The following is a 12,204-nucleotide window of genomic DNA, read 5'->3' on the forward strand; positions in this document are numbered from 1 at the left end:
TGTAACCCGAAGTGTTTGTAACCTGAAGTGTTTGTAACCCAAGGTACCACTGTATAACCACAGCATACATCAAATCAGTCCATTGCTCCATGTAGCTCAGTATTGTCTACAACTGAGATGGCATACTGTGCATCTGCGTTGCTATGGAACAAGGTCCTTCCTGGCAAGCCAACCACGGCCTTCAATCTCACATACTGTGCACATCCTTGATTGCAGCAACCCTGATTCCCGCATTGCAGGGGGTTGGACTAGATGGGCCTTGGAATCCCTTCCAACTCCACAATTCTGTGCCTTGGAACATAACTGGGGAGTTTTTATTATTTGCTTTGTTGCTAAGGTCTGAACTGCTTTGGTATTTCTTTTTCCTTTCCGCAAACGAAAAAGCAGCATAGAAATCTATTTAACAAATTACATGAAGAGAAGAGGAAAGGACCGTCCCCTTCTCATGCCTCTGCAAAAAACACATTGACTGCATTGGCTCCAATGGAGAAAATGCCTTACATCTGATAAAGGACACAGTCCAGTCCCTCAAATTAGGAAGGGGTGGGTGGGGTAGAAGAGTCAGGGAAAGCTTGACACGGGACCCCCCAACCTCACCCCTCTTCTGTTTTACCCCACACCAAGAGACATAAGAGGCAGCTCTTCTCGCTAATTCCTCTGTCAGATGGGGAGTCTCAAAGCATCTTTTCTCGACTTGGAAAGATGCCCTAGGATGAAACTAAAGAGCCCTTGGAGTAGCAGACAATCACTTCCCTTCTTTTTTTCTTTCCTGTGTGACCATTCATGCTGTGTTGCCACCTGATCCCTTTCAACCATGGAGCCATCCTATATCCACCCAGCATAAAGCCAGGCAAAAAAGATGAGGGTAGTTTGAGGGCAAAGCGTGGCAAAGAGCATGGGGATACTCCTGGCAAAAATGGCAACCCAGCATTGACTCCTTCCTCTCCCCGAAAACGAAGAGCAAATGATGAGGAATCATCATCATTTCCCCCAGTCATTTCATTGGCTGTAGTTGGGAGGGGAGGAGGAAAATGTGAGGTGGTGAGCTTCATCTCACACATTGTTATTACTTCACATTATATAGCGAGAAGAGTGAACTTGGCATAGGGCTGCCATTTTCAGTATCTGCCCCCTATTTTTTTTCCTCGTCTCATCAAGGCAGGCTCCAGATTCAGGACAGTCCTTAGCAATGTGTACTCTGGTGGCCCTATTATGTGGGCAGGTCTTGGCAGGTAGGAAGCAGTGCCAAGTGACTCGGAGTCATTTCATAATTTCCCACAATGCCCTGAGAGCAATGCTTCATTTAAGATCGCTGTGAGAAATCAAAATGGCGGCTCCCAGACCTAATTGCCCAGTGCTGCTTGGACTGCCGTACTTGTTGCTTTAAAGTGGTAGGTAAGGCAGGAATAAGTGGTGGACCTTGCTTAGGGCAGGGGTAGCCAAAGCGCGCCACATCCCCGGAACATGCGCCACGCCCCCAGAGAGGTGCGTCACAGCCCTCCGGGAGGTGCACCCCGCCCCCGGAATGCACGCCAGCCCCGCCCCCGCCAGTGCCGGAGCATGAAGCTACACCACTGCCTCCAGCTGTTGTTGGGACTACAACTCCCATCAGTCCCAACCGGCATGACCAATGAGCAGGGACGGTGGGAACTGTAGTCCAATGTCTAGGGGGTATCACATTGGCTGCCCCTGCCTTATGTGCTCAACGTCTTTTGTCTTGTTGCCTCAAGATCCACCAGATGTACAACTAAGGACAGCCCAAGCTGTGCCTGATGTAGCAACCATCACAGAAGAACACGCTAAGTAAATCCTGATTCTACACCATAGCTTATAGTTCCATCCATGAATGTGAGCATTCTTGTAGATCAGCTTTCTCCAACCTGGTGTGCTTCAGGACTACAATTCCCATCATCCCTGACCTATGGTCATACCACCTGGGGATGCTGGGAGTCCAAAACGCCCAGAGGGCACCACCAAGTTGGGGAAGGCAGCTTTAGATTATCTCCTGCACCATGAGATGAAGTGCTGCAAGATCCCAACTCTGAAAATAGAAATCAAGATTTAGAAATCCAGAAATACTTAAGCAGTTTCTTGCCTTACATCCCCTGCCTTGCTTTTCTTCACAGACCTGTTTATTTATATTGTTAGTCTGCAGATAGGGTTTTGTCACAGTTAATCTTATGTTAGTATGTTGTACAGTGCCTTGCTTTTTTAAAAAAAATGCTTCAGAAATAATAAGATATTATTATAATATTGACTGTAGCGAGCTTTCTTGTTTTCTACTTTGCAACAAACAAATGCTCACAAAAAGTTAGCTCCATCTTTATGAAGCCAGTAGCCTTTGGAAAAGGCTTGACAGTATTAAAATTCCAAATGATGCTACCTGAAGCATTAGGAGCCAGCAGAAAAATATGGAGAGGGAAAACAGGATGTATGTGTGTGTCTTTGTGTGTGCGTACATGCCAGAGCAGGGTGGAGGAGAGAATTTAAGTCAAACAGCCAGAGCTGTACAATGTGATTATACATATTGGGAGTTTGGCACGTGCCACTCAAATTCATTCATTCATGTAAACATTACTCAAAGCAATGCTTCCATATATGACTTTAAGAACTGAAAGTTTGCAAACGCAATCTGTGCTTTTAGAAATAAGATCAAAGTTCCAGAAAGAAGAGATTCCTAGCAGCAATGCCTCCTTAACTGCGTTACATCTTAATATAGGGGATTAAAAGCGAAGAATATGCAGTACTGCCTAACAAGTTTGCAGAAGTCCCCGACAGGCACAGGCCAACCCTTTGCAATTTATCAAAAGAGATTATGAAGTTTAGTTCTAGAACCCCACTGGCTCTTGCACCTGAGAGAGACCTATCTGATCTAATCTGTGTTAGATTAGCACAATGTGCTTTAAATGTGTTTTGGGAAAATATGACTAGTTCGGAATACAACAACTGGGATATTGACAAATGTTAATCAGATAGACCATAATTCACTGGTGCTGAAACAAACTACACTGGCCTCCAATTTATTTCTGGGCGAAAGTGCTGGCTGTGACCTATAAAGTCCTAAGAGGCCCTTTGTCTATGTGAATCTGCCGGGCCTATTAAGATAACTTCTGAAGCTCCTCTCCGAGCATCTCCCTATTCATTCATTAGGTGGGGTCTTCTTCCACTGGGGAGCCCTGTTTACAGAAGAGCCTCCCCATGGATGTTCAGCAGACACTTCCTTGATTCTCAGGCTTCCTTCATAAGAACCTATGAAAAGGCCTGCTGGATCAGGCCAGAGGCCCATCTAGTCCAGCATCCTGTCCCCACAGTGGCCAACCGGATGCCTCTGGGAAGCCCACAAGCAGGACCTGAACACAATAGCATTCCCCAACCCACCCCAACCGTTGTTTCCAGACACTGGTATTCAGAAGCATAGCCTTTACCACCATGAATTTTGTCTAATCCTCTTTTAAAGCCATCAAATTGGTCACCGCCCCTGCTTCCTGTGGGAACGAGTTCCACAGTTTAACTACGTGCTGTGCAAGGAAGTACTTTCTTTTACAAAGAAGCACTTCCCAATCTGAAACACCACAATTCTTTAAGCCTTCCTCCTCTGGAGCCCAGCTTACTTGACATGCAAATTTGTCTACACAAAGTATACAGTGGTACCTCTACTTACGAATTTAATGCGTTCCGAACGCACATTTGTAAGTAGAAAAAAATTGTAAGTCGAATCCCATAGGAATGCATTGGGAGAAAAAATTCGTAAGTAGAAGCAACCCTATCTAAAAATTCGTAAGTAGAAAAAATCCTATCTAAACCGCATCCAAGATGGCGGACGGAGCTCCATTCGTAAGTAGAAACATTCATAAGTAGAGTTATTCGTAAGTAGAGGTAGCACTGTATTGTCGCTATATTATCCTTAGAACTTTTAAGGGTCACAAAGACCGCTTCTTGTACACCCCTGGTTACTTGTGTTTGGATGTACTGGGAATCCATGGCACATTCGGCACCACAGAGACACAGTCTACTGGGAACATCTCTTGTGCAAGATAGCACAAGGCGGCACATAATGCATTTTCGACATGTCCCCCAAAGCATGATATATTTTAACAACAACCCCTTCATTTCCATGAATTATGTCAGGGATGGGGAGCCTCAAGCCCTCTAGATGTTGCTAGACTACAATTCCCATCATGCCAAGCCACTGGCCATGCTTACTGGGGCTGATGGGAATAGGAGTTCCAACACCACCGGAGGCACAGATTCCCCATCCCTGGACTACACAAGAACATGGCTTTTCAGAACCTTAATGCATATGTGTTAAATCTACAATTCTCAGTGACATTCTCCAGCTAAACAATGCTCAGTTATCAGCATTTCAGTATTCCAAAATAACGTATTAAAAATAAAAAATAAAAAAGAGCTAGAAGATGTTGAACAGCTTGTATTCCCAAGGAACAGAGGGTGGGGTGGGATGAAAGCTCCATGAGAAAATGAAAGCTGCTAATCTGTTTTCCAAGTGAAACATTTGAGGTGATTGCTCTAACCTGGGGCACAGTACATTCTCTCTATGGCATCGTTGTCACAGGAATCTTCAACCTCACTCCACCTGCTAAAATACGTTAGCTGAATGTGTCCTAAAAACAAAACGACAGGAGAAATCAAAACATTTTTCCCTTCCATTTTCTGCAGAAGTGAACTGTAATTACTCCTTTTGTAGCTAAAAACAGTATCATTAAGAATAATGGCATCATTAAGTACTAGAAGCTATTACTGGGGGTGAATTTGCTGCATTGATAATGAAGCTCTAGACAGGAAATGAAGATACTAATTACAAGATAAAACGCCTACTCAGTTAATTGGAAGCAACAGCGAATAAAAAGAAATGCATTTGCAGAAGTTCCTGACCTCGATCATTCAATAAGATGTTGTTTGGGTTCAAATCACGGCACACAATTCCTTCTCGATGCAAGGCATCAAGGGCTACAACCATTTCAGCTGCCCATCTCTGAACGCAGTCCTCAGGGAGGTAAAATGTGGAGGTTAGCGCTAATTTCACGTCGAGGTCCTGAAATATCTGGTGTATCTCATTCTCTCCTCTGCCCCTCTCATCCGACTCTCTGTGTTCTGCGTTGTGCAACATAGCAGAGCCGGTTTCCTCTTTACTCAAGTCTTCCACCTGATCAGAAAACAGCAGAACAGCTTCGTTGTCCAAATCTAAGCTGCGTTCTTCAGCACCCGCTTGTGCACTGAACGTGTCCAGTGATGACGCAGAGGCTCCTCCAAGCCCTTGAAAGAGAGTCCTATCCCCATAGCCAACTGGGTCACTAGCAGCTCTGTGGAATGTCCTGACCGCTTCCTGAGTGTCTTCTCCCACCACCTGCTCCACCTTTGGCTCAAGGCCTCCTCTGCATTGCTCTGTGCTGTTATTCAATTGCAAGACGTCAGGGGTTTCCAAAAGTTTGCTTTCCAAATTGTCACCCTTCTGCTCCGCCAGCTTAGCCGGCCCGTCTGCCGTGGCTTCTTTCGTTTGCTCCGTGAGGCCTGGCAGGTTGACCAGAAGGTCAGGTCTTCCTTCGTCCACGCTACTCACATCGTCGAAGGCGACATCCTTGAAGGAGATCACTGGCACTGAGTCATTGGAGCCCCTGCTGATCGTGTCCTGGTAGGCAGGGCCCAGTTTGGTTTCTACGGCATCGAGGCTTTTATCCTGATCTGGCATGGACAAAAACTGTTTCAAAGACTCAGATTTCAAGCTGTAAAGTTTATCTCCAAAATCCAGCCCCAGGTGTTCACTGGCACTGTCTTTGCTGTCAATTCTGAAGAATTCCATGGGACTGTTCTTGGATTTACTTAAAGATTCTGATATTCGGGTGGGGCTAGCAATTTCTTGATCAACGTCGTCGGCAAAAAGGTTTACTTCCTGAGATGTGAATGGGGACCCCAAATTCCCACTGGCAGGTTCATCACGTGCCTTGATGCCTCCTTGTTCTTTGGTAATGAGAATGCCATCGTCTGTTTTCAGAATAGGCTCCTCATTTAACGATCCGGGGTCGACCTTTTCTTGACCATATTCATTGCATAAGGTTAGATAACTTGTAGTGCATTCTTCCTCTGAACTAGACCCCGAATCAATCCACTTGGGAGAACTTTCCTGGCCATCTTCCTGATTACTACTGCCATCTTGAGAACTTGGAGTGAGACTGGCCTTCAGCGGTAACACCTTCAGCATGTTACCACCATTGCTTCCTCTAGACTCAATGCTACTGCCAATATCTTGAGGGCTAGGAGTTGCCTGGTGCAAATGTATTTTGGTAGAACTCGATCTTCTGGATTTGGGGCCTTCAAAGCTTTCTTCGGGGCTTCTGTTGAGGAATTTACTGATATAAGACCACAGCTTGCCTCCTACAACAAATAAAGTAATTGGGATTAATTGTGGCATGGCATATATGCATGTATGAAACTTAAAGCATAAAATCTCACGATTTATATAAAAATATATACCATGCCACCAGGCAGTAATAAGCGAATGCTATCAAACCAGGTCACACTTCAAAGAAAGCTTTTGTGAAGTCTGACACAATCATCTGAAATCACCTGTTTGGTTTGGTTTTTATATTTAGGTTTTTAAATGTGTTGTAGGAGACCTTCAGGCAACAAGCACCTAACAAGCTTAACAAATCATAAACATTCTGCGGGGAGGAGGAGCAGCAGCAGCAAGAGGAGGAAGAGGATGTTTGATTCATATTAATAGGTGGGTAGGGAATACAATGTGAAATATCACGAGAAATTCTTTTGAGCTCCCATGAGGGGCATGTATTTACCTAAAGTCCAACTGTTAACATTTACTTTTACAAACTCGCCTACCTACCCATTGTGTCCCTTCCTTTCCATGGAGGTTTTCCAGTTCTTAAATCCTTATGAACACATGATGCTACCTTATAACATCAGGCTTTTAACCCACCTACAGTAGCCCTGTGTTGAGTATTCTGGCTAGTGTCAGGCAGTAGCCATTCTTATCTCTTCCTACCTTATTCTTCTAAACCAGTGATGGGCAACCTTTTGAGCTTGGTGTGTCAAAATTCGCCAAAAAACCGAGCATAACTCGGGTGGTGTGTCACTTTGAGAAAAAAAACCATAATTTTGTGATATTTATAGTTAATTAACAAAAATGTATAATTGTAATATATAACTGTATTTAATAAACCAAAAACTAATAATTTAACCAAACCAAACCAAAAACCCATTATTTATCACGAAGTGCCCAGAGTTTGGGGGGAGCTGCTGACCAAAGTTTTGGAGGTTTTTTTGGGGGGTGCAAAAGTTGCTTTGCTTTTGGGGGGGGATGCCCCAAAGCTGCTGCACTTTTTGGGGGGTAAAGAGAACATAAATAAATGACGAATACTGTAATACCTTCGCTGGAACTAACACGCAGCACCGACATAGTCTGCCAAAGCGCCAAAAAACGCAGCGCAGAACGGGTTAAAAAATGAACGCTGTTACATCCAATCATAGTCTGCCAAAGCACCATAAAAAAAACAGCACAGCACAGAAAGGGTTAAAAAAACAATCTCTGGCTACCAGCAACGACAACAACAAAAAAGGACCCGGGTTTTAACAGCGGAGAAAAGCTGTAGCAGAGACAAGCTGTAGGAGGAGCGGGAGAACAAATTGGGGGGGGGGGACGACAACCAACAACAACAGCGCGAATGGGCTGATGGAGCGCGTGCCAGCAGTGCGGGCTCTGCGTGTCATAGGTTCGCCATCACTGTTCTAAACAGAGTTGCTGGGACCTGAGACCTTCTGCATGCAATGCTTGTGCTCTATCTGCAAGAATTCTATTCCTTAAGAATTCATACCTAGCGGAAACAAAGCTTAAATATGTGCAACTGGATTTGCTTGCTTTCAGCTATTTATTCCCCCTCCCCTTCCCAGGCCTCCTTTCAATGTGTCCTGCCCATCTAAATTTAGATTTTAAACTCTTGGGGGAAAGGGACCTGCATTTTGCTCTACAAAGTGCCATGTTTACTGATGCCGCTTTATAAATAATTGGCATCATCATAAATACAATTCTAAGCTCTTAATTTCAGATGCTTTCTGAAACCTGTCATTACTCTGATCAATGCACTCCCAAAAGTTAGAAAGAAACCACCGCACAACTGTTTTTAGAAGATGAGAGTGAAAATAAAGGAAAACCCCATTTTCGATGTTGATGCACACTTCAGTTCAACCAATAAAAATCATTTGAATGTATCATCATTTCTGTATGAATGTTATGGGAAAGGCACCAAAGTAAAAATATGTAAACACTTTTTAAAAAATAAATAAAATAGTTGGGTTAGAGAGAAACAGAATCAATGATTTTATTTCATACAAAGGCACCTCAAAATGCCCAATCTAGGTTACAGAGGAGCAATATTTCCTTCTGGGTATGTAATTATGTCTTTATGAATGACACACTAATAATCTTTTCTATCTTGTACTGCGATGGATAAGATCAATTAAATGCATTAGGCAGAGCTGGTGCACTACTGGCCATGTAATGCATGTAAAAATATCAGGGGGTTGGGGAAATCAATTGATGCAAAGGAGTTTCCTTAAATATTGCACCTTATTAGCAATTAGGAAAGGTTCATGGGTAGAGGGCATGCTTTGCATGCAAAAGGTCCCAGGTCCAGTCCCTTGCATCAGCTGTCTAATAGACACTTTCCATGTCAGCATCTAAATATCCATGTAGCTTCCCTTCAGTCGTTCAGACTTTGGGGCTGGGGGTTTGCCTACCGGGGGGGGGCACACTGTTGCTACTATTGATATTCATTTTTGCATCTTTACTGTTAGATCTTACGATTTATGATTTATATGGATATTGTTCTATTTGCTTGCGTACTTTTTTCCTCTGTTTTCCTTTGGACCACAAACTAGTGAGGCTAAGATTGGGGTATTGTTATCTGGGCAGCCCAGGATCTCCATTCACACCACCCAAGTTTGCACCCTGGAAAGGTCACTCCAGTGCTGCTAACACAGTGGTTTGACTTCACCCCTGAAGGGACACTCCATTGTCTCTTGAGGCAGATGGACACCAAGACGCATCAACTTTTAGATGTTTTATTTATTATTCATGACTACTTTTGTTATGTTTGTAATTATGTAAATCTTCTCATGTTGTAAGGTGCCTTGAGACACACTACCAAGCTAGATCCAGGTAAGGGTCATCCCTCAAAAGCGGTTTATATTTACTGAACAATTTTTGTGTCAAGCTAAAAAAGAGTCGGGGGGAGGGGGGCAGACACACATGCTTCCTGCTTCCTGTCCATGGAACAAAATGTATGGTTGGCAGTAAGTACTTCTGACTAGAGACGTCAGAGAAGTCTACTGAGAATGGGAATCAGAGATTGAAGGAGGTTCATTTATTTGTCCCCTGTCTGGAACAGAAATCAATCCCAATAAACAATTGATTATCCCACCACCACTCAATTTACAGTGTGCTATCTTTGCACTAAAATGAACAGGTCAGAATAATTTAACGACAAGATAATGTGAAATGAATAATGTAGTTTGGGGCAGAAGATGAACTGCAGTGTTAAAGAAACAGTGCTGCACTGAGACGAAGACACGGCAGAATGGAAAACAGTGCCTTTCTACATCCACACACATGACCCTTAAGACTGTAGACAGGAAAGATATAAGGCTACTATAGCACTGTCCTGCTACAATATTAGCGTCTGCTAACAGGAAACGTCTTCATTTTGAAGTTTGAGTGCTTTCCAGATGGATATGAACTCCAGCTTGTTTATGCTTAAAAAGAGTTGACACTTTCCAACAGCCACTTAAACTCTGATATCCGTCAAAGCCCTTCGCACCCCTTGCCCCTCAGACTGTTAAGAGTCTGGGGGGCCAGGGATGGGGAGGGCTTTGACGTCTAAGTGGCTGTTGGGAAGTGTCAACTCTTTTTAAGCATAAACAAGCATCTGTTTCAACCATTTCTGGCACTAAGTAGTGGTGAAGCCTCAGATTGGCTTTCCATCACATTACATCTAGCCAAGTGCTTTGTGACATAGCTAACAGACACTTTGTGGATGTCCTCGCCTTTAACAAGACATTTAATACATCGTAACCAAGATGTTGCGGGAGAGACAGTGGGGGGGGGGAGGAAGAGAGAAGAGATATAGTTCTACTAGATTGATCTATGATGTCTGGATACGACTATAAGAAAAACATTGTCACTGCTGCTTTCTATTGTTTGGAGTCTGGTTTCCAGAATGCAGCTCAGGATTTCTAAAACATGACTGGATGGATATATTCCAGAATTAAGTAAAAGGGGGGAAAGAGGGGGTGGGCAAGAGGAAACAGACTTTGGCAATCCCACCCACCATTGCACCCAATGTGTTTTGACTACACAAGATTTTGGCTTTAGGGGCAATGCCCGGAACGTAACCCGACGCAGACTGAGGGATTGCTGTATAGAGATATTAGCAGCAATGTAATTTTTTAAGGCTCCATTCCATTCTGAACAAAAGGGTCAATTAAATGTAAGAAATATTTAAATCCCCGTGTTATTCAGGTGGGTGGGGGGGAGTTAATAAGTAATTATTCTTTGCCACCTGTTCCCTGAACATACCAGCAAATTTCCTAAAGACACGGAAGCCACCACTCTGCTGTGCTGCTTTCAACTCCTATGTGATGCCATTGGCTATTTTTCCTTTTAGAAAACCAGATCAGTTGCTGTGTTGACTGTGGAAACTCAACAAAAGCTTGCTTTTAAAAGATTAAATAAATAAATAAATAAATAATCAAAAGCAGCAGTGATTATTCTTGTATGGATGCTAGGTGCATTAACCACACAACAGAAACCGGCTCATTTGCCGAAGATTACAAGGGGTTTAACTTCACCCATGTTAGGAACAGCCATGCATTTAAGCACTAGCCTGGTAGCCAAGGGCAATATGGACTTGTATGCAGGCGAGTTCAGGGAACTGCATGCAAAACAAGTGCATGGGCTAGTGAAGGGAGGGCAGAGTGCTCTGTCTCTTGTCTGCATCCAGCAAGGAAACCAAGTGGGTTGCCCAAAGAAGGAAGTCCTCAACCCCAGCATCCAGCACAGAAATGCAGCAGGCTGCTGTAAGGCGAACAGTTTTTTGTCCTGCCTCTGCAAACCTTCAACAGGTAAGCAGGGCCATCCCTAACCATTAGGCAGAGTTACAGGTAGGTAGCCGTGTTGGTCTGACGTAGTCAAAACAAATTTTTTTAAAAAAATCCTTCCAGTAGCACCTTAGAGACCAACTAAGTTTGTCATAGGTATGAGCTTTCGTGTGCATGCACACTTCTTCAGATACACTGAAACAGAAGTCACCAGGCCCTTATGTATAGTCGGTGGGGAGGGGTATTACTCAGAAGGGTGGTGGGAATGGGTGATTAGGCAAAGTGAGGCGACTGCCTCAAATGCCAGGTGCCGGGAGTGTGAGAGTGAGACAAGAGCTATACAGTGGTGCCTCGCTTAACGAATGCCCTGCTTAACGAAATTTCCGCTTAACGAAAGGTTTTTTCTAGTGGAGGTTGCCTCGCTAGACGAATTCGCTTTACGAAAAAATCGTCTAGCGAATCGCGGTTTCCCATAGGAATGCATTGAAATTCAATTAATGCGTTCCTATGGGCAAAAAAAAATTCAATGCATTCCTATGGGATTCGCTAGACGATTTTTTCGTTATAAGAAAAGACCCGTGGAACGAATTAAATTTGTCTAGCGAGGCACCACTGTATGTGCTACAAAGCCTGCCCTGTGCCCCCTGACCTGCTGCTCTCTGGTGAGGTGGACGCTGCCCCATCAGCATTGCTGAAGTAAGTTTCCACTCTGACTATGGTCAGTTTCTGTCCATAGAATGAGGGGGTTGGGGTAGGGGGGACCAGCTTGCCCTTCACTTCATCATCAGCAACTGTGTATTGAGGAAGTTAACTATTTTTGCCGGCCGGGGAGTTTTGCGGGTTTATATACCAGGCTGCTTTAAAACAGAGCCATGTTCAGAGGCTCTAAGAATTAGACATGAGCGGCAGAGGTCAGATGTTGCCTTCAGAGCCTGCTTTTGGGATTTCTAGAGGTATCTGGATGGCTACAGTTGGAAATGGGGTGCCGGACCAGATGGAACTTTGGATCTGAGCCATGAGTACTCTCCTTACAGTCTAATGGCAGGAGCAGGGAACATGTGGCTGCCCAGATGTAGCTGG

The 12,204-nt window shown here is 44.1% G+C and overlaps 1 protein-coding gene across 3 annotated transcripts in view; it reads right to left on the reverse strand.

The window, feature by feature from the left end:
• RPS6KC1 (ribosomal protein S6 kinase C1) overlaps positions 1–12,204 on the reverse strand; it is a 91,547-nt gene that overhangs the window by 16,066 nt on the left and 63,277 nt on the right. For all 3 annotated transcript variants that reach the window (XM_088666704.1, XM_035111304.3, XM_088666705.1), the window contains 2 exons: positions 4,894–6,390; positions 4,533–4,622 (listed from right to left, as the gene is read on the reverse strand). In XM_088666704.1, the coding sequence (XP_088522830.1) occupies positions 4,533–4,622; positions 4,894–6,390 (1,587 nt within the window). The remainder of the gene's footprint in view (positions 1–4,532; positions 4,623–4,893; positions 6,391–12,204) is intronic.

The sequence above is a fragment of the Zootoca vivipara genome, chromosome 3, assembly GCF_965207765.1.
Source record: "Zootoca vivipara chromosome 3, rZooViv2.hap1.1, whole genome shotgun sequence".
In the NCBI taxonomy this organism is placed as follows: Eukaryota; Metazoa; Chordata; class Lepidosauria; order Squamata; family Lacertidae; genus Zootoca; species Zootoca vivipara.